The 24,408-nt window shown below is 48.6% G+C and overlaps 1 protein-coding gene across 1 annotated transcript in view; it reads right to left on the bottom strand.

Annotated features, from left to right (window-relative positions):
- etfbkmt (electron transfer flavoprotein subunit beta lysine methyltransferase) overlaps positions 1-3,402 on the bottom strand; it is a 100,628-nt gene extending 97,226 nt beyond the window's left edge. The window contains exon 1 of the mRNA XM_070901723.1: positions 3,131-3,402. Within this exon, the coding sequence (XP_070757824.1) occupies positions 3,131-3,402 (272 nt within the window). The remainder of the gene's footprint in view (positions 1-3,130) is intronic.
- Between the last annotated feature and the right edge of the window lie 21,006 nt (positions 3,403-24,408).

The raw sequence follows: 24,408 nt of genomic DNA, 5'->3' as shown, positions 1-24,408 counted from the left end.
CTGTTTACATTGTACATTAATGATTTAGACGAGGGGATTAAATGCAGTATCTCCAAATTTGCGGATGACACTAAGTTGGGTGGCAGTGTGAGCTGCGAGGAGGATGCTATTAGGCTGCAGAGTGACTTGGATAGGTTAGGTGAGTGGGCAAATGCATGGCAGATGAAGTATAATGTGGATAAATGTGAGGTTATCCACTTTGGTGGTAAAAACAGAGAGACAGACTATTATCTGAATGGTGACAGATTAGGAAAAGGGAAGGTGCAACGAGACCTGGGTGTCATGGTACATCAGTCATTGAAGGTTAGCATGCAGGTATAGCAGGCGGTTAAGAAAGCAAATGGCATGTTGGCCTTCATAGCGAGGCGATTTGAATACAGGGGCAGGGAGGTGTTGCTACAGTTGTACAGGGCCTTGGTGAGGCCACACCTGGAGTATTGTGTACAGTTTTGGTCTCCTAACTTGAGGAAGGACATTCTTGCTATTGAGGGAGTGCAGCGAAGATTCACCAGACTGATTCCCGGGATGGCGGGACTGACCTATCAAGAAAGACTGGATCAACTGGGCTTGTATTCACTGGAGTTCAGAAGAATGAGAGGGGACCTCATGGAAACGTTTAAAATTCTGATGGGTTTGGACAGGTTAGATGCAGGAAGAATGTTCCCAATGTTGGGGAAGTCCAGAACCAGGGGTCACAGTCTAAGGATAAGGGGTAAGCCATTTAGGACCGAGATGAGGAGAAACTTCTTCACCCAGAGAGTGGTGAACCTGTGGAATTCTCTACCACAGAAAGTAGTTGAGGCCAATTCACTAAATATATTCAAAAGGGAGTTAGATGAAGTCCTTACTACTCGGGGGATCAAGGGTTATGGCGAGAAAGCAGGAAGGGGGTACTGAAGTTTCATGTTCAGCCATGAACTCATTGAATGGCGGTGCAGGCTAGAAGGGCTGAATGGCCTGCTCCTGCACCTATTTTCTATGTTTCTATGTTTCTATGTAACCATTCTACGATTCTATGAAACTCAGTCCCACGGCACCTCAGGATTATAACTTACTGCAGTGGTGCTGTCAGCTTCAATCTTTCCATAATTTTACCAACGAATAAATTGTGCAGATACCATGAATACACAGCTTCTTCTTGTGTTAAGCATTAGGCCTGGACATGTTCCCATTTTTACCACACCTCTCTCCCCCGCGTGATCGCAACTAAACTATTTCAAGCAAATATTTGCACGCCTTCGCTAATATTTGTATGATTGGTGCCTTTCCAGCATCTTTAAAGTACACGTCAGGAATGTGATAGAATACTCTCCACTTGCCTGGATGAGTGCAGCTTCAAAAACACTCAAGAAGCTCGACACCATCCACGTCAAAGCAGCCCGCTTGATTGGCACCCCATCCACCACCTTAAACATTCACTCCCTCCACCACCGGCGTACCGTGGCTGCATCTACAAGATGCACTGCAGCAACTCGCCAAGGCTTCTTCGGCAGCACTTCCCAAAGTCACAACCTAGAAGGACAATGGCAGCAGGCACATGGGAACACCACCACCTCCAAGTTTCCCTCCAAGTTACACACCATCCTGACTTGGAAATATATCACCATTCCTTCATTGTTGCTCAGTCAAAATCCTGGATCTCCCTCCCTAACAGCCTTCACCACACGGATTGCAGCGGTTCAAGGCGGTTCACCGCCATCTTCTCCAGAGCAATTAGAGATGGCCAGTAAATGCTGGCCTTGCCAACAATGCCCACATCCCGTGACTGAATAAATAAAAAATAAATTACAGTTCAGAAATCAAGGCGTGGAGAAATGGTGAGATGCAAGTCACAGCTCAAATTGTTCTGCAGCTGAAATAATCAGTATCAGATGTTTCAGTATTGGTATGTATTTAGCAGCCCGTATTTTAAAGGGCCAGTATGTAATTTTATTTTGGTTTAAGAAGGAGGAAGATAAGCCTCATTTTTATCATAAAGGCAATGGGTAAGTGATGTGTTGGAATTTGCAACCTTTTACTAAACTGACCTGCAGAGGGCCACATTTCTTAAAAGCAGAAAAATCAGTTTGAGTTGGGAGTGTAATCTATACACAAGCTTTTCCTGGGGAGGGCTCATGTTTGGGCTGCAGCCTATAAAGTGTATCAGAATGGTGTGTATAATACTCTCAGCAGGTTATTGGTTCTTTAAGATGTCAAACAAGGGTGCTGGAATAGGTCAGCAGATTTATCTCATAAATTACTGAGCCACAGGAGCAGGGGGGGTCTCTGGTTCAATCCCGAGTTTGTGTCCAGTTACCTGATCTCAGCCAGGGTGAAATTAAAAGTTGTCTCAAGGGAATTTGTTGGCACTTCAGACTGCTAGCCAGTGATCCATTCTGGGAAATGCCATGTGTGTTGGGTGTCAGGAGAGGATAGGATTGGTGCTCGGCTGTGATGGTCCCTGCAGTTGAATAGCCTGCCAACACTCACTGTCATGCGAAGCAAAATTGCCAGGTGGCACCCGAACAACTGCACCCCTCACCTTCAGGAGAGGAAGGGAGATAGTTGGCGAAATTAATTGGTTAAGAACAGCTTGTGCCAAAGTTATAACTTAAACATCAGGATCATGGCAAGCGAGCCCCAGGTGGGCAGAGGAAACATTTCAAGACCACCCTCAAAGCCTCCCTGATAAAGTGTAACATCCCCACCAACACCTGGGAATCCCTGGCCAAAGACCGCCCTAAGTGGAGGAAGTGCATCCGGGAGGGCACTGAGCACTTCGAGTCTCGTCGCCGAGAGCATGCAGAAACCAAGCGTAGGCAGCGGAAGGAGCGTGGCAAACCAGTCCCACCCACCCTTTCCTTCAACCACTGTCTGTCCCACCTGTGACAGAGACTGTAATTGCCATATTGGACTGTACAGTCACCTGAGAACTCACTTTTGGAGTGGAAGCAAGATTTCGAGGGGCTGCCTATGATAATGATGGAGAATTTTGGATTCACATATGAAAGAATTTGACATTTATATCGCGCCTTTTTGAATCCTCGGGACGTCCCAAAGTGCTTGACAGCTCATCAATGATTTGTGAAGTGCAGTCACTTGCTGGATAGGCATCAGTGCAAGGCAGCGCAGATGGGATGCGGCTCAGTACCTGGACAGTGCCTGCCCTCCCGGCCAGTAGATCGCCCAGTAGGGGTCGCGGAAGGGCCAAAGTTGGGCTGTCTGGCTCCAGAACGGGCACCGCGGAGTGAGGAGATGCAGGCTGATCTCCGGCGTCAGGTGCTCGCTCACCGGCTCGGTGTGGCGGCCGATGATGGTCCTCAGACCGAGCGCCGAAGGGCCGCTGAGCTGCTGGGCCAGGTGCAGGTGAATGGGAGGGACGCGGCTGCACACTGCGGGGCCGGCCAGCCTGGCAAGGAGCATCTTAGCAGCCGGGAGCTCAAGGCAGCTCTCCCACCCAAAAACAACCAGCCACTTTGCAGCCCTGTCCGGCTGCAAGTCCCTGCCTACGCCTGCTTCAGCTTAGCGAGGCCCCCTTCTGCAACAGGCACTGTTGTGTCCCTGTGAGCCTGGAGCAGAAATAAAGCACATTGCACAACTTCTGTGTCCAACTACATGTGTTCTCCCCACTGCCTCCCAGTGCCGCACTCAGTGGTTCTGCCTCTAACATTGTCCTCTTTGGCAATGGTTTCTTTGGGCTCATACACCAGAATTGTTACCCTAGCCCAAACTCCTCATGACAACTGCAGTACAGGTACTTGGGCAACACGGATTAAGCACAGACATTTGCAGGATGCCTGTCCCAATCATCAGGGATATATGCTACCAGACCTGCCAGTTTTATTCCCACATTTTCCGTTTTTCTTTCAGATTTTTTCAGCATCCGCCGTATTTTGCTTCTGTTTATATTTTGCAGTGTTGGCTAATTTTGGTCGACATGAAAATCATGCGTTTGGCACCAGCGTGATCAATTATGGATGGTGCCCAGCTATTGCAATCCAACTTGAGACATGTAAAGTTGGGATGTTTTCCTAGAGAACCCCCAGCTACTACTGGTGCAGCGTACAAAATCCGGAGTTCCGGAATGCGGAATGTTCCGGAATCCGGACACCGGACCAATTGGTGGCAGGGTCATGCGGAATCTGTTAAATGTTCCTGAATCCGGACCCTGCCCGACCTCGGGCCTCACCTTGCCACTGCTGCCCGACCTCGGGGCCTCCTCGCTGGCCCGCCCGAACATCTCCGCTGCGACGGGGCCATCCAGGTCAAAGCAGCCCGCTTGATTGGCACCCCATCCACCGCTAACCGTCTTCTTAAACCTCTCTCCCCTGTATCCACCACACTCACCTCCAACAATTACGAGGAGCTCTTGGACTTCTTTGTATCAAAGATTGAGACCATCCGATCAGCTGCCTCTGCGAAGTTCCCTTCCTTCCCCTAACCCACAGGGCCAAACTTCCTCTGAAGCTCCCCCCCGCCCCAGCCCTAAACTCGCATCTTTCTCCAGTTTCTCTCTGATCTCCCCTCTTGACCTCTCCACGCTCATCTTGTCCACGAGACCCACTTACTGCTCCCTTGACCCTATGCCCACTAAACTCCTGACCACCACCTTCCTTTTCTGAATCCCATGTTAGCCGTTAACGGTTAACTCTCCTCAGGTACTGTTCCCCTCTCTTCAAATCTGCTGTCATCACCCCTCTCCTCAAAAAAACAACCCTTGACCTCACTGTGCTTACAAGCTATCACCCCATCTCCAACCTCCCTTTCCTCTCCAAAGTCCTTGAACGTGTTGTCACCTCCTAGATCCATGACCATCTTTCCCGGAACTCCATGTTTGAATCACTTCAATCGGGTTTCTGTCACTGCCACAGTATTGAAATGGCTCTCATCACAGTCACAAATGACATCCTTTGTGACAAAGGTTAACACCTCATCCTTCTCAACCTTTCTGCAGCCTTTCACACGTTGACCACTCCACTCTTCTCCAACGCCTCTCCACCATCATCCAGCTGGGTGGGACTGCTCTCGCCTGGTTCCATTCTTATCTATCTAATCGGAGCCAGAAAATCACCTGCAATAGCTTCTCTTCCCACTCCCGCATGGTTACCTCTGGTGTCCCCCAAGGATCTATCCTTGGCCCCCTCCTGTTTCTCATCTATATGCTGCCCCTTGGCGATATCATCCGAAAACACGGAGTCAGTTTCCACATGTACGCTGACCATACCCAGCTCTACCTCTCCACCGCTTCTCTCGACCCCTCAATGGTCTCAAAATTGTCAGACTCCTTGTCCGACATCCAGTTCTGGATGAGCAGAAATTTTCTCCAATTAAATATTGGGAAGACTGAAGCCATTGTCTTTGGTCCCCGCCACAAACTGCGTTCCCCAGCCATTGACTCCATCCCTCTCCCTAGCATCTGTCTGAGGCTGAACCAGATTGTTGCAACCTAGGGATCATATTTGACCCTGAAATTAGCTTCCAGCCACATATGTGCTGCATAACTAAAACCGCCTTTTTCCACCTCTACAACATTGCCTGTCTCCGCCCCTGCCCCAGCTCATCCACTGCTGAAACCCTCATCCATGCCTTTGTTACCTCTAGACTTGACTACACCAAGGTAGTCCTGGCTGGCCTCCCACATTCTACCCTACATAACTTTGAGGTCATCCAAAACTCGGCAGCCCATGTCCTAACTCGCACCAAGTCCCGTTCACCCATCACCCCTGTGCTCACTGACCTACATTGGCTCCCGGTTAAGCAACACCTCGATTTCAAAATTCTCATCCTTGTTTACAAATCCCTCTATGGCCTCGCCCCTCCCTATCTCTGTAATCTCCTCCAGCCTCACAACCCCCGAGATATCTGCGCTCCTCAAATGCTGCCCTCTTGAGCACCCCTGATTATAATCGCTCAACCATCGGTGACCGTGCCTTCAGCTGCCTGGGCCCTAATCTCTGGCACTCTCTCTGTAAACCTCTCCGCCTCTCTACCTCTCTTTCTTCCTTTAAGATGCTCCTTAAAACCTACATCTTTGTCACCTGCCATAATTTCTTCTTATGTGGCTCGGTGTCAAATTTATTTTTTTGTCTTATAACATTCCTGTGAAGCGCCTTGGGACATTTTACTACGTTAAAGGTGCTATATAAATACAAGTTGTTGTTGTAGAAGCAGTTAAAATCCCTGTACGGATCTGTGGTGAGTAACCTGATCTCAGGTGGGGCCTTATGCTGGGATTGGTGGTCACAGCAGCTTTCTGAAAGATGCATATGTGCAGTAGACTTTTGATGGAAAGTGGATGCGACCCTATTGGTTGATTGATGTTGTGCCCTGCCTGGTAATGCTTGCTGCCTAGACCCTCGCCAGAAGACTAGCCACTTGACTAAGATGTTGGACCGTTGCTAGTGACCATGGAGCCCTATCCCGGGGAAGTCATTGCCTTCAGAGGAGAGAGCTGGGGAGGAGAGGGAGTGAGGATAGTCTGCAATAGACAAGTGAAATCGGTGACAGCCAAGGCTCAGTGGATATCACTCTCGCCTTTGAGTGAGGAGGTTGTGGGTTGACGTCCCACTCCAGAGACCTGAGCACAGGCTGACGCTCCAGTGCCGTGCTGAGGGAGTGCTGCACTGTCGGAAGCGCCGTCTTTCTGATGAATCAATTGTTAAACCAATTACAACAGTGACTACACTTGTAACAAAAAGTACTTAATTGGTTGTATAGCACTTAGTGACATCCTGAGGTCATGAAAAAAGAAAGACTTGCATTTATATAGCGCCTTTCATGACCACCAGACATCTCAAAGCACTTTACAATCAATAAAGTACATTTGGAGTGTAGTCACTATTGTAATGTGCGAAATGCGGCAGCCAATTTGCACACAGCAAGCTCCCACAAAAAGCAATGTGATACTGACCAGATAATTTGTTTTGTTGATTGAAGGATAAATATTGGCCAGGACACCGGGGATAACTCCCCTGCTCTTCTTCGAAATAGTGTCGCGGGATCTTTCTCGTCCACCTGAGGGAGCAGACAGGGCCTCAGTTTAACATCTTATCCGAAAGACGGCACCTCCGCCAGTGCAGCACTCCGTCAGTACTACACCGGAGTGCCAGTCTAGAATTATTTGCTCAAGTCCCTGGAGTGGGACTTGAACCCACAACCTTCTGACTCAGAGGTGAGTGTGCCATTGAGCCACAGCTGAGACTCTGAAATGAAAGGCACTATATAAAAGCAAGTCTTTATATCCCCTCACACTCACAGTCCAGGCTCGCACATGAAGAATGGTCACTCGGGCAAGGTGTCGGAGGACCAGCTGTGAGATTGTACGCAGAGAGGCATCATTGCCTTCAGGGCTGAGGGGTAAAAAGGAAGAAAATTGGAAGGGGAAGAAATGAATGAAAACATATATGAATGGCGGGTAATCTGTGAATAATAAGGAGCACGTTCAATGAAAAGCTGGTCAGCAAGTAAATTGAAACTGGCACCTGTAAACAAACAACGTATGTTAAAATATTAACCGACGGGCAGTGAATAAAAAAACAATAGCATGTTGTTTGCTTTCCTTTCAGGTGTGTGCTGTCCTTTCAATAGCATTTCCACAATCTTTTTTTAATGCAGCTGTTTTTACAAGTTTACAAATTTGGTTTGTATTCAGGCATTTCACACACAACTGATGCAAGTTGGTTTCGAAACACAAATGGTCTAATGCGAAAGCTGTACCCGATCGGTGTTGATTTCTGTTATCAGTTACAGGAGTTTAATAAGCTCCTTTGCTGAACTTTCACCCCAGCTGTCAATGTGTACAACAATCCTCGACCTTGATCCCGTCAGTAGTCCAATGTGTGTGGGAGCCCTGCATTTCTGACGGTGGAAACAAGCCCATCTGCTTTGCCTCTCCACATCTTTGGTCACATGCTGTTTTGACCAGTGTGCAGCGATGTGCTGATTTATGTTTAGGTAAACTATCCCTCCTCGTCCTTCTCGACCTATCTGCAGCCTTTGACATGGTTGATCACTCCATCCTGCTCCAACAACTCTCCACCATCGTCCAGTTGAGTGGGACTGCACTCGCCTGTTTCCATTCTTATCTAATCAGAGCCAGAAAATCACCTGCAATGGCTTCTCTTCCTACTCCCGCATCATTACCTCTAGGGTCCCCCAGGGATCTATCCTTGGCCCCCTCCTATTTCTCATCTACATGCTGCCCCTTGGCGACATCATCCGAAAATACAGTGTCAGTTTCCACATGTACATTGATGACAACCAGCTCTACCTCACCATCACTTCTCTCGACCCCTCCACGGTCTCTAAATTGTCAGACTGCTTATCTGAATGCTCTACCTCCGTAATCATCTCCCGTCTCTGCCCCTGCTCCAGCTCATCTGCTGCTGAAACCCTCAGGCATGCCTTTGTTATCTCTAGACTTGACGAATCCAATGCACTCCTGGCTGGCCTCCCACATTCTATCCTATGTAAACTTGAGGTCATCCAAAACTCAGCTGCCCGTGTCCTAACTCGCACCAAGTCCCGTTTACCCATCATCCCTGTGCTCGCTGACCTACATTGGCTCCCGGTTAAGCAACGCCTCGACTTCAAAATTCTCATCCCTATCTCTGTAATCTCCTCCAGCCCCACAACCCCCCGAGATATCTACGCTCCTCAAATTCTGCCCTCTTGAGCATCCCTGATTATAATCGTTCAACCATTGGTGGCCGTGCCTTCAGCTGCCTAGGACCTAAGCTCTGGAACTCCCTCCCTGAACCTCTCGCTCTCTCTTTCCTCCTTTAAGACGCTCCTTAAAACCTACCTCTTTGACCAAGCTTTTGGTCATCTGCACTAATTTCTTCTTATGTGGCTCAGTATCAAACTTTTGTCTTGTAACACTCCTGAGGGACATTTTACTACGGTAAAGGCGCTATAGAAATACAATTTGTTGTTGTTGTCGATCACTCTCAAATTGCTTTCTCCAATAAGCTACCTCATCCTTTACAAAATCTGCAATTGCTGATTGGCATTGTTCACTGTGACCAAAAGTGTCGTTTTTAAAAGTGCAAATCAATGGAGAGTCAATGAGTGTCTCTCTGGGAAATAGGAACGGAGTATAGAAACATAGAAAATAGGTGCAGGGGCAGACCATTCAGCCCTTCGAGCCTGCACCACCATTCAATATGATCATGGCTGATCATGCAACTTCAGTACCCCACTCCTGCCTTCTCTCCATACCCCCTGATCCCTTTAGCTGTAATCATCATCATTATAGGCAGTCCCTCGTATGGAGGATGACTTGCTTCCACACCAAAAAGGGATGAGTTCACAGGTGTTTCAATGAAGGACCTAATATTCCAAATCCCGAACTGCATCGTGAAGGGTGGAAGATGCCTGTGCGTGGATTTTTTTAACGTGTGCTGACCGTTGCACACCAGCCACCACACGGGTGTGACAGAGCTAGGTCTTGGTCCAGTGGCAAGGATTACCCAAGACTAACTGGAGATCAGCTCTGCTGCACAGACCAAGCACGCACACATATCGCAGTGTGGGCTGGCCCGTGCTGCCCCCGGGCCCTTGTCTCTTCTGGGCGCCAGATTCACGCTGTGAGGGTCACATCTAACTCCCTTTTGAATGTTTCCAACGAACTGGACTCAACAACTTTCTGTGGTAGAGAATTCCACAGGTTCACAATTCTCTGGGTGAAAAAGTTTCTCCTCATCTCTGTCCTATATGGCTTACTCCATATCCTTAGACTGTGACCCCTGGTTCTGGACTTCCCCAACATCGGGAATATTCTTCCTGCATCTAACCTGTCAAATCCCATCAGAATTTTACATGCTTCTATGAGATCCCCTCTCATTCTTTAAAATTCCAGTGAATATAAGCCTAGTCGATCCAGTCTTTCTTCATATGTCAGTCCTGCCATCCCGGGAATCAGTCTGGTGAACCTTCGCTGCACTCCCTTAATAGCAAGAATGTCCTTCCTCAGATTAGGAAACCAAAACTGTACACAATATTTAAGGTGTGGCCTCACCAAGGCCCTGTACAACTGCAGTAAGACCTCCCTGCTCCTATACTCAATCCTCTCGCTATGAATGCCAACATGCCATTTGCTTTCTTTACTGCCTGCTGTACCTGCATGCCTACTTTCAATGCCTGATGTATCATGACACCCAGGTCTCGTTGCACCTCCTCTTTTACTAATCTATCACCATTCAGATAATATTCTGCCTTCCTGTTTTTGCCACCAAAGTGGATAACCTCACATTTATCTACATTATACTGCATCTGCCATGCATTTGCCCACTCACCTAACCTGTCCAAGTCACCCTGCAGCCTCTTCGCATCCTCCTCACAGCTCACACTGCCACCCAGCTTAGTGTCATCTGCAAACTTGGAGATATTACATTCAATTCCTTCGTCTAAATCATTAATATATATTGTAAATAGCTGGGGTCCCAGCACTGAACCTTGCAGTACCCCACTGCCTGCCATTCTGAAAAGGACCCGTTTATTCCCACTCTTTGCTTCCTGTCGGCCAACCAGTTCTCTATCCACATCAATACATTACCTCCAATACCATGTGCCTTAATTTTGCACACTAATCTCTTGTGTGGGTCCTTGTCAAAAGCCCTTTGAAAGTCCATATAATGTTTTTTCACAGGTAGCAGAGTGATTCCTAGTGTCAAGAGTCTGAATTATAAGGCAGGACTGGAGAAACTGAACTTTTCAGCCTGGAACAGAGGAATCTGAGAGGTGATCTTATGGAGGTAGAGTACTGTATATAAGATCGTGAAGGGAAATATTAAGTTTCGAGTATAGGAGAAGGGGTTATGGGTCCAAATTAATACTGCAGAAGGAAAACTTAAGACTGAAGCAGCACGTTCCTCACACACAGGAAGAAAGAACTTGCATTAATGTAGCGCCTTTCACAACCTCAGGCTTTACAGCCAAAGTACTTTTGGAGTGCAGTCACTGTTGTAATGTAGGAAACGCAGCAGCCAATCTGTACACAGCAAGGTCCCACAAACAGCAATGTGATAATGACCAGATAATAAGTGATGTTATTTGAGGGATAAATATTGGCCAGGACACCGGGGATAACTCCCCTGCTGTTCTTCAAAATAGTACCATGGGATTTTTGCATTCACCTGAGAGAGCAGACAGGACTTCGATTTAACGTCTCATCCAAAAGACAGCACCTCCGACAGTGCAGCAGTCCCTCAGCACTGCACTGGAGTGCCAACCTGGATTATGTGCTTCAGTCTCTGGAGTGGGACGTGAACCCACAACCTTCTGACCCAGGTGAGAGTGCTGCCCACTGGGCCACGGCTACCAAAGAGGTTCACCACAAGGAACAGAGTTCCAGATAGAGTAGTGGAGGTGAAAACCCTGGAATCATTTAATAGCCAATCGGTTGAAGCAGTAGGGGGTGGGACGGGGGGACAGTTGTGTACTTCATTGCCTGTAAAGCACTTTGGGATGCCCAGAGATTCTGAGAGGAGCTACAGTGTCTTTCTGATTGGATGAACTAAGATGGGCTCAATAGCCTTTCTCATCCATATCTATGTCTGACATCTGGTCCATAGTTTCCTGTTCTGCTCTCTCTCTCAGTGCTGGCCCTTGCCTCTCTGACCTCCACCTCTCTCACAGCTGGTCCTGAAACCTTTGATCTCTGACTCGAGTGGCTTTTATATTGATCTTTGGCCTGTGCAGCTCTGCCCTCCCTCAGCCACCAGTGACTTAACATAACCGAAGAACTCCTGAGACGTCTGGTGAGCGATGACGTCATCTGTTAATGGTGCAGTTAACATACAAACATATAATTGAAAACATACAAAATTCTTACAGGGCTTGACAGAGTAGATGCAGGGAGGATGTTTCCCTCTAGTGGGGAGTCTAGAACCAGGGGTCACAGTCTCAGAATAAGGGGTTGGCCATTTAGGACTGAGATGAGGAGAAACTTCTTCACTCAGAGGGTGGTGAATCTTTGGCATTCTCTACCCCAGAGGGCTGTGGAGGATCAGTCTTTGAGTATATTCAAGACAGAGATAGATAGATTTTTGGATATTAAGGGAATCAAGGGATATGGGGATAAGGCAGGAAAGTGGAGTTGAGGTAGAAGATCAGCCATGATCTCATTGAATGGCGGGGCAGGCTCAAGAGGCCAAATGGCCAACTCCTGCTCCTAATTATTATGTTCTTATGTTAGGTCGGTGTAGTGGCCAATGTGTCAGGTCTGCAGAGCATGTGTGCAACCACCATTCCCCACCCACCCTCAGAGAAATACCAACTAACTTTTGAGATCAATGCTCTTAGGCCACTCTCCAAAACCATTTGCTGTGGTGTAAAATCCTCGTTCTCTCTCACACCTCGTAACAGCTTTGGTCTTTCTCACACACAAACCTAGTTCTGGCCCATTTGCTCTGCTCTCTCACATGTGTGGGCGTGGCACGTCTGATATCTCACACTCTCGCAGCTAGTCCTAGCCCCTCTGATCTGTGCTGACACACACACACACACATCTGAAGGGGCTCCCGCTGCACTGTGTTTCCAATGTCAGTCCTTCTGGTACGCATCCGATCCTGGATTGAAGACACAGTTACCAGGACAACAGCAAAATACGGTGGATGCTAGAAATCTGAAATGAAAACAGAAAATGCTGGAAATACTCAGCAGGTCAGACAGCAGCTGTGGAGAGAGAAACAGAGTTAACATTTAAGGTCGATGACTAAAAAGGTTTACTCTGTTTCTCTCTCCGCAGATGCTGCCTGACCTGCTGAGTATTTCCAGCATTTTCTGTTTTTATGACACCGTTACCAAGAAATGGATACTCCTGAACTCAACAAGAAAAGCACCGTTGGCTTGAATAAATCGCTCCTGATTGCCCGACCCAAGTCTGCCGTAACAGCAAGGATTGGTGCTTGGGCCTCAGCTTTTCACAATCTATATCAATGATTTGGATGAGGGAACCAAACGTAATATATCCAAGTTTGCTGATGATACAAAGCTAAGTGGGAATGTAAGTAGTGAGGAGGATGCAAATAAGCTTCAGAGGGATATAGACAGGCTAAGAGAATGGGCAAGAACATGGCAAATGGAGAAATGTGAAGTTATCCACTTTGGTAGGAAAAATAGAAAAACAGTATTTTTTAAATGGTGAGAGATTGGGAAATGGGTGTTCAGAGGGACCTGGGTGTCCTTGTATGCAAATCACTGAAAGTTAATGTCATGTATTTCAGCATCTTGCAATGACAATAGTTATGTAACTGTAACTCATGCACACTGTACCTGTACCCTTGAAATGCACACCCTGACCACAGGGGGTGAGCTTGCGGGAGACACTCCTCACCTGGGTTTCCAGGTATAAAAGGGGAGGTCCCACCCAGGGTCAGCACTCCTTGGTCCTGCGAATAAAGTGAAAGTCACAGAGTGACCGTGTCTGATATATACATGCCTCGTGTGAGTTTGTAACTACACTACATCTGGCGACGAGAAACGGGAATCACCGAACCACGAGGATGGCCACCGGTGGCACAGAGGAACGCTACTGTGTGGGTGAGGACTGGGACGACTTTGTGGAAAGACTCCAGCAGAGCTTTGTCACAAAGGACTGGCTGGAAGAGACAGCGGCTGACAAGCGGAGGGCGCATCTACTGACCAGCTGTGGTCCACAGACATATGTGCTGACCTGCTCGCACCCCAAAAGCCAGCGGACAAATCCTTCGAAGAGCTCAGCCAGCTGATCAGTGAGCATCTCAAGCTGGCAAGTAGCGTACACATGGCCCGGCACCGGTTCTACTCTCACCGGCATCGGGAGGGTCAAAACGTCTCGGACTTTGTGGCGGAACTGCGGCGTTTGGCCAGTCTCTGTAAGTTCTCCGATGCCTGCAGGGGGTAGATATGAAGTGACTTTTTCATCAAGGGCATTAATCATGCCGGCATTTTCAGGAAGCTCATAAAGACCAAGGACCTGACTTTAGAAGGGGCAGCGTTGATAGCTCAGATCTTTATGGCAGGGGAAGAGGAGACCAAGCTAATTTACGCACGCAGCCCTGGTTTTAACATTGCGATGAACCAGGGAGTTAATGTTGTAAAAGTGATACAGAACCCCGCAAGCAGGCAAGGGCAATTCAACACCGCCCAGGCAGGCAGGCAAGGGCAATTCGAAACCACCCAGACAGCAACAAGCTCCAGAGTGGGCCCGCAACAGGAACAATGGAAAGGGGATCGGCAATTCACGGCATCAAGAGGAACACTGCATCCCGTGATAGGACCATTAACATCCTCCATCAGGGTGCTTAGAAACAGCCAAACAGGCTATCAGAGAGGAATGCCTGGGAATAGTCCTTTTGTTAACAGCACTCTCAGCTCATGCTGGAGGTGTGGGGGTAGACACACTGCCAAAAGCTGCAGGTTCCAGCTTTATACCTGTAAGATTTGTAATGTCAGTGGACACTTGGCCAGGATGTGCAAAAAGGCAGTAGCAATGCTCTGCGAGACAGAGGAACCAGACGAGGGGTCTGTAATGCAGGATGAGGCCTGGGGAACAACCATGGATGCTGAAGTTCAGAGAGTTCATGTGGCTGACGTCCACAGCTCATACACTAAAACGCCACCCATGATGATGAAAGTCTTACTGAATGGCATCCCGGTACACATGAAGCTGGATACGGGAGCTAGCCAGTCACTCATGAGTGCCGAATAATTTGGGCCACACAGAGCTAGCAGGCCCAAACTGGAACGCATTGAGATGCAGCTATGTACGTACACCAAAGAGATCATCCCAGTGCTGGGCAGTGCAAACTTGGTGGTAACGCATAATGGATTACAGAACCAGCTGCCACTCTGGATTGTTCCGGGAAATGGCCCCGCGCTCTTGGGGAGGAGTTGGCTAGCTGAGATGAATTGGAAATGGGGGGATGTGCACGCCATTTCATCCGTGGAGCGAAGTTCATGCTCGCAGGTATTGCAAAAATTCGAGTCACTCTTTCAACCCGGTGTCGGAATGTTCAAGGGCACTAAAGTAGTGATACGCATCACTCCAGACGTCAGATCAGTGCACCACAAAGCCAGAGCGGTGTCGTACGTGATGCGTGAGAAAATTGAAAGTGAACTGGACAGGCTGCTCAGAGAGGGCATAATTTCGGCCGTTGAATTCAGCGACTGGGCAAGTCCCATCATTCCCGTCCTCAAAGCAAATGGTTCGGTTAGGATTTGTGGCGACTACAAAGCCACCATCAACCAAGTGTTGCTGTAAGACCAATACCCGCTTCCGAGAGCGGAGGACCTCTTTGCCACGCTGGCAAGTGGAAAGCTGTTCACGAAGCTGGACCTCACTTCGGCCTAGATGACTCAGGAACTGGCGGAAGATTCCAAGCTTCTGACCACCATCACGACGCACAAAGGTTTATTTGTCTACAACAGGTGCCCGTTTGGCATTAGTTCGGCAGCGGCTATCTTTCAGCGAAACATGGAAAGCTTGCTCAAGTCCATCCCTGGAACGGTCGTAATCCAAGACGACATCCTTATAACGGGTCGAGACACCGAAGAACACCTCCACAACCTGGAGGAGGTTCTACGCCGATTGGATCGGGTAGGCTTGCGGCTGAAAAAGGCCAAGTGTGTGTTTTTGGCCCCAGAGGTCGAGTTTTTGGGCAGGAGGGTTGCCACAGACGGGATCCAGCCCACTGAATCAAAAACTGAGGCGATTCGCCAGGCGCTCAGGCCCGGCAACACATCGGAGTTGCGATTATTCCTGGGACTTTTGAACTATTTTGGGAACTTTCTGTCAAACTTATGCACATTATTGGAGCCGTTACACATGCTCCTCCATAAAGGTTGTGAATGGTTTTGGGGGGATTGTCAAGAACTGGCTTTCAATAAGGCGAGGAACCTGCTGTGTTCCAACAAACTGTTGACTTTGTATGACCCCTGTAAAAAACTGGTTTTAACATGCGATGCGTCATCCTATGGGGTTGGGTGTGTATTGCAGCAGGGTAACGATGACGGCTGACTCCAACCGGTGGCTTACGCCTCCAGGTCGCTCTCCCAGGCAGAGTGTGGATATGGCATGGTCGAGAAGGAGGCACTCGCGTGTGTGTACGGTGTGAAAAAGATGCACCAGTACCTTTTCGGTAGACAGTTCGAGCTAGAGACGGACACAAGCTGTTAACATCCCTGTTGTCCGACAGCAAGGCTGTCAACGCTAATGCATCAGCTCGCAAACAGCGATGGGCCCTCACGATGGCTGCGTATGACTACACCATACGGCACCGGCTAGGCACCGAAAATTGTGCTAACGCACTCAGCAGGCTCCCACTGGCCACCACCGAAGGGGCGTCGGAGCAAAGCGCGGACATGGTCATGGCCGTTGAGGCTTTTGACACTGCGGGCTCCCCCATCACAGCCCGACAGATCAAACTCTGGACCAACAGGGACCCCCTCCTATCCATGATAAAGAAATGTGTCCTGACTGGGAATTGGGCGAGGAAGTCAGGCCGATTCAGAGACGGATGGATGAACTCTCCGTCCAAGCCGACTGTCTGTTATGGGGCAGCCGGGTAGTCATGCCCCAGAAAGGAAGGGAAGCGTTCATCAGGGAACTCCACAGCGAGCACCCTGGCATCGTGTTAATGAAGGCCATTGCCCGGTCACATGTATGGTGGCCGGGGATTGACTCAGACCTGTAACACTGGGTTCGCAGGTGCACGACGTGTGCCCAACTGGGCAATGCCCCCAGGGAGGCTCCACTCAGCCCGTGGCCCTGGTCCACCAGGCCATGGTCACGTATTCACGTAGACTATGCGGGCCCGTTTATGGGGGAAATGTTCCTGATCGTAGTCGATGCATACTCGAAGTGGATCGAGTGCATCATATTGAACTCGTGCACGACATCCATCACAGTGGAGAGTCTGCGTACGGTTTTCGCGACTCACGGCTTGCCGGACATCCTGGTCAGCGACAATGGCCCATGTTTTACCAGCCATGAATTCCAGGATTTTATGTCGGGCAATGGGATCAAACACGTCCGGACAGCGCCGTTCAAGCCGGCTTCCAATGGCCAGGCGGAATGGGCGGTCCAAGTCATAAAGCAGGGCATGCTACGCATCAAAGGACCCTCCCTTCAGTACCGCCTATCGCGCCTCCTGCTGGCCTACAGGTCCCGCCCGCACTCGCTCACGGGAGTCCCGCCAGCGGAACTCCTCATGAAACGCACGCTCAAGACACGGATGTCCCTCATTCACCCAGACCTAGCAGAAATTGTTGAGGGCAAGCGCCAGTCCCAAACCGAGCTCTATGATCGAGCTGAAGGGGGAGGTGTATAGAAATAGATGACCCGGTATTTGTTCTTAACCATGCTTTGGGATCCAAATGGCTTGAGGGCACCGTAATTGGCAAAGAAGGAAATAGGGTCATGGTGGTCAGACTAAGCAATGGGCAGATATGCCGCAAACACTTGGACCAAGTAAAGAAAAGGTTCCGCATAGACACGGAGGAACCGGAAGAAGAGCATGATGTGATAGCACCCACACCACTGCCAGCGTACGAGCAACAAAGACAGCCCTCAGCATGTACAGTCCCTGCGGCCAGCCCGGACAGGCCGGAATCACCTCAAGTGACAGAGATGCGTGCTGAGGCTCAGCCACCAGAGCCACAACTGCGGCGCTCCACGAGAGAGCGTCGACCACCTGACAGACTTAACCTCTGAAACAAAAAGACTCAAGGGGGGAAGTGATGTCATGTATTTCAGCATCTGGCAATGACACTAGTTATGTAACTGTAACTCATGCACACTGTACCTGTACCCTTGAAATGCACACCCTGACCACAGTGGGTGAGCTTGCGGGAGACACTCCTCACCTGGGTTTCCAGATATAAAAGGGGAGGTCCCACCCAGGGTCAGCACTCTTTGGTCCTGGGAATAAAGTGAAGGTCACAGAGTGACCGTGTCTGATATATACATGCCTTGTGTGAGTTTGTAACAAGGTGCAGAGACACTACAGTTAACATGCAGGTACAGCAAGCAATTAAGAAAGCAAATATTATGTTGGCCTTTGCGACAAGAGAATTTGATTACAAGAGTTAAGATATCTTACTGCAATAATATCATCATAAGCAGTCCCTCGGAATCGAGGAAGATTTGCTTCCACTCTTAACATGTGTTTTTAGGTGGCTGAACAGTCCAATACGAGAACCACAGTCTCTGTCACAGGTAGGGCAGATAGTCGTTGAGGGAAGGGGTGGGTGGGACTGGTTTGCCGCACGCTGTTTCTGCTGCCTGCGCTTGATTTCTGCACGCTTTCGGCAACAAGACTCGAGGTGCTCAGCGTCCTCCCAGATGCGCTTCCTCCACTTAGGGCGTCCTTTGGCCAGGATCTCCCAGGTGTCAGTGGGGATGTTGCACTTTATCAGGGAGGCTTTGAGGGTGTCCTTGTAACGTTTCCGTTGCCCACCTTTGGCTCGTTTGCCGTGAAGGAGTTCTGAGTGGAGCGCTTACTTTGGGAGTCTCGTGTCTGGCATGTGGACTATGTGGCCTGCCCAGCGGAGCTGACCAAGTGTGGTCAGTGCTTCGATGCTGGGGATGTTGGCTTGGTCGAGGACGCTAATGTTGGTGCATCTGTCCTCCCAGGGGATTTGTAGGATCTTGCAGAGACATCATTGGTGGTATTTCTCCAGCGACTTGAGATGTCTGCTGTACATGGTCCATGTTTCTGAGCCATATAGGAGGGCAGGTATTACTACAGCCCTGTAGACCATGAGCTTGGTGGCAGTTTTGAGGGGCTGATCTTCAAACACTGTTTTCCTCAGGCGGCCGAAGGCTACACTAATATAGGGCCCTGGTGAGACCACACCTGGAGTATTGTGTACAATTTTGGTCTCCTTAGCTAAGGAAGGATATACTTGCTATAGAGGGAGTGCAACGAAGGTTCACCAGACTGATTCTTGATTTGGGGGGATTGTCCTATGAGGAGAGATTGAGTAGACTCGGCCTATATTCCCTAGAGTTTAGAAGAATGAGAGCAGAACTCATTGAAACATACAAAATTCTCAGAATAAGGGGTTGGCTATTTAGGACTGTGATAAGGAGAAATTTCTTTACTGAGAGGTTGGAGAATCTTTGAAATTCTCTATCCCAGAGGACTGTGGAGGCTCAGTCATTGAGTATACTCAAGACAGAGATCGATAGATTTTTGGATATTAAGGGAATCAAGCGATATGGGGATGGTGCAGGAAAGTGGAGTTGAGGTAGAAGATTAGCCATGATCTTACACTCCTGCTCCTATTTATATAGTGCCTTTCATGACTTCAGAATGCCCCAAAGCACTTTACAGCCAATGAAGTACTTTTGAAGTGCAGTCTCTATTATAATATAGGAAACATGGCAGCCAATTTTCACACAGCAAGGTCCCAGAAGCAGCAATGTAATAATGACCAGATAATCTGATTTTAGTGATGTTGGTTGAGGGATTGGTTGCTCTTCTTCAAATAGTGCCATGGAATCTTTTACCTCCACCTGAAACGGCAGATGGGTCTCAGTTTAATGTTTTATCCGAAAGACGGCACCTCCAACAGTGCAGCACTCCCTCAGCACTGCATTGGAGTGTCAACCCAGATTTTGTGCACAATGTTCTGGAGTATGGACATGAGCCCACGACCTTCTGACTCAGAGGTGAGAGTGCTACCAACTGAGCCACGGCTGATATGAATATTCATTAAGGTTTCCCTTTTCCAGCAGATCTCTTTTGCTTTAGAAACTGTATAGAATTCAAACTGTTCTCAGTAACAACAGCAATCAAACACATCAAGTCTCCAGAGACAGCATTCACAGGCAGGCTGGGAAACCCTTTGCAAGGAGGGCTCCCACTGTCTCAGACCATGGATGCCTAAAGCTGGGTCTACCTCTCCTTCCACCCCTAAAGATGCTGACACTTGCTGGTATATGATTGCATGGCTCTGTCAGGCCTTCTGTACCTTGGCCAGGTGGCCATTCTTCAAGTGAGACCAGGAAAGTGATGGTAAGCTAATCTACCCTTGTGGGCATCACAGTTTAATCTGATCCCATGTGCACTTTCCAGCATTGGTCATTTGCCGGTGATCAGCAATGGATCTCTATTCCCCCCACTCCCTAACCCAGGAGTGCTGAGGCCGATTGTATAGCACCCCAGCTAACATACTCTGCTCTGTACTAGCAGTGTTCTTAACCTAGTAGTCCTTGGGATGGAGGGTCATCCAATGATGTTTAATGTTGTATGGAAAGTGTAAGACAGTTGCAGATGACACAAAAATTGGCCGTGTAGTTGAGAGTGAGGAGGAAAGCTTTAGACTGCAGGAAGATATCGATGAACTGGTCTGTTGGGCAGAAAAGTGGCAAATGGAATTCAATCCGGAAAAGTGTGAGATAATGCATTTGGGGAGGGGCAATAAGGCAAGGGAATACACAATAAATGGGAGGATACTGAGAGGTGTGGAGGAACAGAGGGACCTTGGAGTGCATGTCCATAGATCCTTAAAGGTAGCAGGACAGGTCGATAAGGTAGTTAAAGAGGCATACAGAATGCTTTCCTTTATTAGCCGTGGCATAGAATACAAGAGTAGGGAAGTTATGCCAGAACTGTATACAACACTAGTTAGGCCACAGCTGGAGTACTGCATGCAGTTCTGGTCACCACATTACAGGAAGGATGTGATTGCACTAGAAAGGGTGCAGAGAAGATTTACAAGGACGTTGCCAGGACGGAAAAACTTTAGCTATGAGGAAAGATTGGATAGGCTGGGTTTGTTTTCCTTGGAACAGAGGAGGCTGAGGGGAGATCTAATTGAAGTGTATAAAATTATGAGGGGCCTAGATAGAGTGGATAGGAAGGACCAATTTCCCTTAGCAGAGGGGTCAATAACCAGGGGACATAGATTTAAAGTAGTTGATAGAAGGATTAGAGGGGAGATGAGGAAGAATTTCTTCACCCAGAGGTTGGTGGGAATCTGGGACTCACTGCCTGAAGGAGTGGTAGAGGCAGAAACCCTCATCACATTTAAAAGGTTCTTGGATGTGCACGGACCTAGAGCTGGAAGGTGGGATTAGGCTGGGTAGCTCTTTTTCGACCAGCATGGACACGATGGGTCGAATGGCCTCCTTCTGTGTTGTAATTTTCTACGATTTTTTGACACAATGGTGAAGCACAATGGGAATGTTGTGGTGGGTATTGAGAAGTCTCTGGTGTAGTCTGACTGACCTACTTTCAATCTGTATCAGCTGAATGTGTAATCAGCCAGTATCTATAAAATATCTCCCTCTAGCCAGTTATGTCAAGCTGTGACTCATGTTCACAGAGATCAAGATGGTGGTGGGAGTGCAGGTGGGGGGGGGGAGGCAGGGAGCAGAGAACCGTTGTCCTGGCAACTTGCAATATCGAATCAGAATACCTACATTGGCTCCCTGTCCGGCAACGCCTCGGTTTTAAAGTTCTCATCCTTGTTTTCGGGTCCCTCCATGGCCTCACCCCCTCCCTGTCTCTGTGGCCTCCTCCAGCCCTATAACCCCCTGCGCTCTGACCATTCTGGCCTCTTGAGCATCCCCGATTTCCATCGCTCTGCCATTGGTGGCCGTGCCTTCAGCTGCCTGGGCCCTGGTCTCTGGAATTCCCTCCCTGGGCCTCTCCGTCTCTATGTCCTCCTTTAGGATGTTGCTTGGGACCCACCTCTTTGACCAAGCTTTTGGTCGCCTGTCCTGGTGTCTCCTTGTGTGGCTCGATGTCAAGTTTTTGTTTGGTTTCGCGCCTTTGAAGCGCCTTGGGACGTTTTACTACATTAAAGGTGCTATATAAATGCAAGTTGATGTTGTTTGGCATTCAGTCCCTTGAGCCTGTTTCTCTGGTCTGTAGTGAGGTTGTCCTCATGTTCGTGAATGCATTAGAAATCTTGATCAAGAACATAACGGTGATCACACGCGGTGTCGTCACATACAGCGTGAGGAAGGAGGGGCCTGCCCACTCAAGGTCCATGTCAGACTCGGCACAAGGGAGTCCGGAGGCAGTCTTGGTCTTAGTCCACGGGGGCTTCAGTGGGAATTGTAACTGAATAAGACCCCTCACACATTACAATAGACCGAGGCCCCACCAGCCTCCTCTCGGGTTGTAAATCAAAGAAGGCTGGAATACAAGGGGGGGGGAAGTGATGCTTCAGCTGCACAGAGCCTCAGTCAGACCCTGTCTGGAGTAACTGGGTTCAGTTCTGGACACCGCCCCTCAGGGAGGATATATTGCCCTCGGAGAGGGAAGCAGTGCAGATTCACCAGAATGTTATCAGGGCTGGAATCGTGGCGGAGGTGTGGCGAATGTTTGTGGCGGAGGAGCGGCGAGAGACTGTGACGGAGGTGCAGTGAATGAGGGTGCAGGGCCCATGAGAGCCGAGGGCCCAGGGCCAGCCCACACTGCGATATGTGTGCGCACTAGGTCCGTGCAGCAGAGCTGGTCTCCAGTCGTCTTGGTTAACCCTTGCCACTGGGTAAAGGCCTAGCTCTGTCAAGCCCATGTGGTGGCTGGTGTGCAACGGTCACCACACATTAAAACAATCCACGCACAGGCATCTTCCACCCCTTCAATTGGAGTTCAGGACTGAAATATCAGGTCTTTCATTGAAACATCTGTGAACTTGTGGAAGCAAGTCATCCTCGTTCAAGGGACATTGCTACATTGCATATGAGTAAGATTCCCATTTTAATTCTAAGCTATTTTCTCTTTTCCCAATGTAGGTTTCCCTAAACCACCCACCTCACCATCCCCATTGAGATAGTTGATGGATTAGGGCCTAGTTCCCAAAGGGAGAGCCATTTGCAAATGCCTGTCTGTGAATTTTTCCCTTCCTCTCAGCAGGGGAGTGTTTGACAATTCCCAACAAAGGCTGGTTGCAATCAGTGTTGGGGGTTGGAGAGAGGAATCAATGGCCCAGAATCAATCCCCCACAACGTAGTATTGTCAGCTTGGTTCAGTGGTAGCTCTCTCGCCTTTAAGTTATAAAGTAGTGGGTTCTAGCCCTACTCCATGGAATTGCGCAAATCTAAGCTGACACTTCATTGCAGTACTGAGGGAGTGCTGCACTGTCGGAGGTGCCACCTTTCAGATAAAATATTAAACCAAGCCCCATCTGTCTGTTCAGGCGGAAGTAAAAGATGTCGTGCCACAAATTGAAGAATGGGGCAATTCCCCAACTATCCAGGCCAGCATTTACCTCGCAACCAACTCCACCAAAAACAGATTAACTGATCATTAATTGGCTGCTGTGTTGGCCTACATTACAACAGTGCTTGCACTTCACAAGTATTTCATTAGATGTGAAGCATTTTGGAATGTCCTGAGGTTGGGAAAGGTGATATACAAATGCAAGTTCTTCTTATTACATAAGGTGCTCCAATATGCTATACCTCCTGTATCCAGTATATTGCTGATCATGTTTAAGAATGTTCTGAATAGTTGCACAAAGTCCCACAAACAGCAATGTGATAATGCCCAAATAATCTGGTTTAGTGATGTTGGTTGAGGGATAATTTATTGGCCAGGACGCCAGGGAGAACTCCCCTTCTTGCCTTTGAATAGTGGCATGAGATCTTTTACCTGAGAGCAGATGGGGCCTTGGTTTAACATCTCACCTGAAAGACGGCACCTCCAACAGTTCGGCACTCCCTCAGTACTGCACTGGGAGTGTCAGCTTAGAACGTGTGCTCAAGTCCCTGGAGTGGGACTTGAACCCATGACGTTGTGACTCAGAGGTGAGCATGAGCACTGAGACACGGCTGACATACATTCTGAGTCTAGAGCTAAAACATGACCAGACCTGACTACAGAGAAAAGCAAAGTAGGACTGACTCACTGGAGTCAGTATGGGTCTTTACAACTGATTTACTCTACAATCGTTTAGCATCCATGTAAAGGTGAAATTACTGCACAGCAGTGCTAAACTTCTGATGTTTAAATCCTTTCATGGTCTTGTCCCTCCCTATCTCTGTACCTCCAGCAGCCCGATAGCAACTTTTGAACTCGCTATTCCTCCAATTTTGGATGCATGTGCTTCCCCCCCTCCCTCCCATGCCTCTGTCATTCCCTCCATAAACTCCTCCGCCTCTCCACTTCCTTCAAGACGTTCTCTTCAGACCCATCTCTCTGATCCATCCTAATATCTAACTGTCTCTGCCTAAGATTGCTCTTTTTATTTTGGTTACATCGCCATGAATTGCTTTGAGACTTTTTTCTATGTTAAAGGCGTTAAATAAATGCCAGTTGCCGTTGCAGTGCGAATACACTGTCGGGCATTACCTCAGAGTCAGAAAGTAAGAGATTTTTTAAAACTGCAAATGGCAGAAATCTGAAATATTAATGAGAGGAAATACAGGTTAATCACACTTTGGGCGTGTACCCTTCAGCAATTCTGAGGAACGGTCTTAACACCTGA

The sequence above is a fragment of the Pristiophorus japonicus genome, chromosome 15 (assembly GCF_044704955.1).
Source record: "Pristiophorus japonicus isolate sPriJap1 chromosome 15, sPriJap1.hap1, whole genome shotgun sequence".
In the NCBI taxonomy this organism is placed as follows: domain Eukaryota; kingdom Metazoa; phylum Chordata; class Chondrichthyes; family Pristiophoridae; genus Pristiophorus; species Pristiophorus japonicus.
The sequence above is the reverse complement of the archived record's forward strand: the minus strand, read 5'-3'. Positions and strand labels throughout refer to the sequence as shown.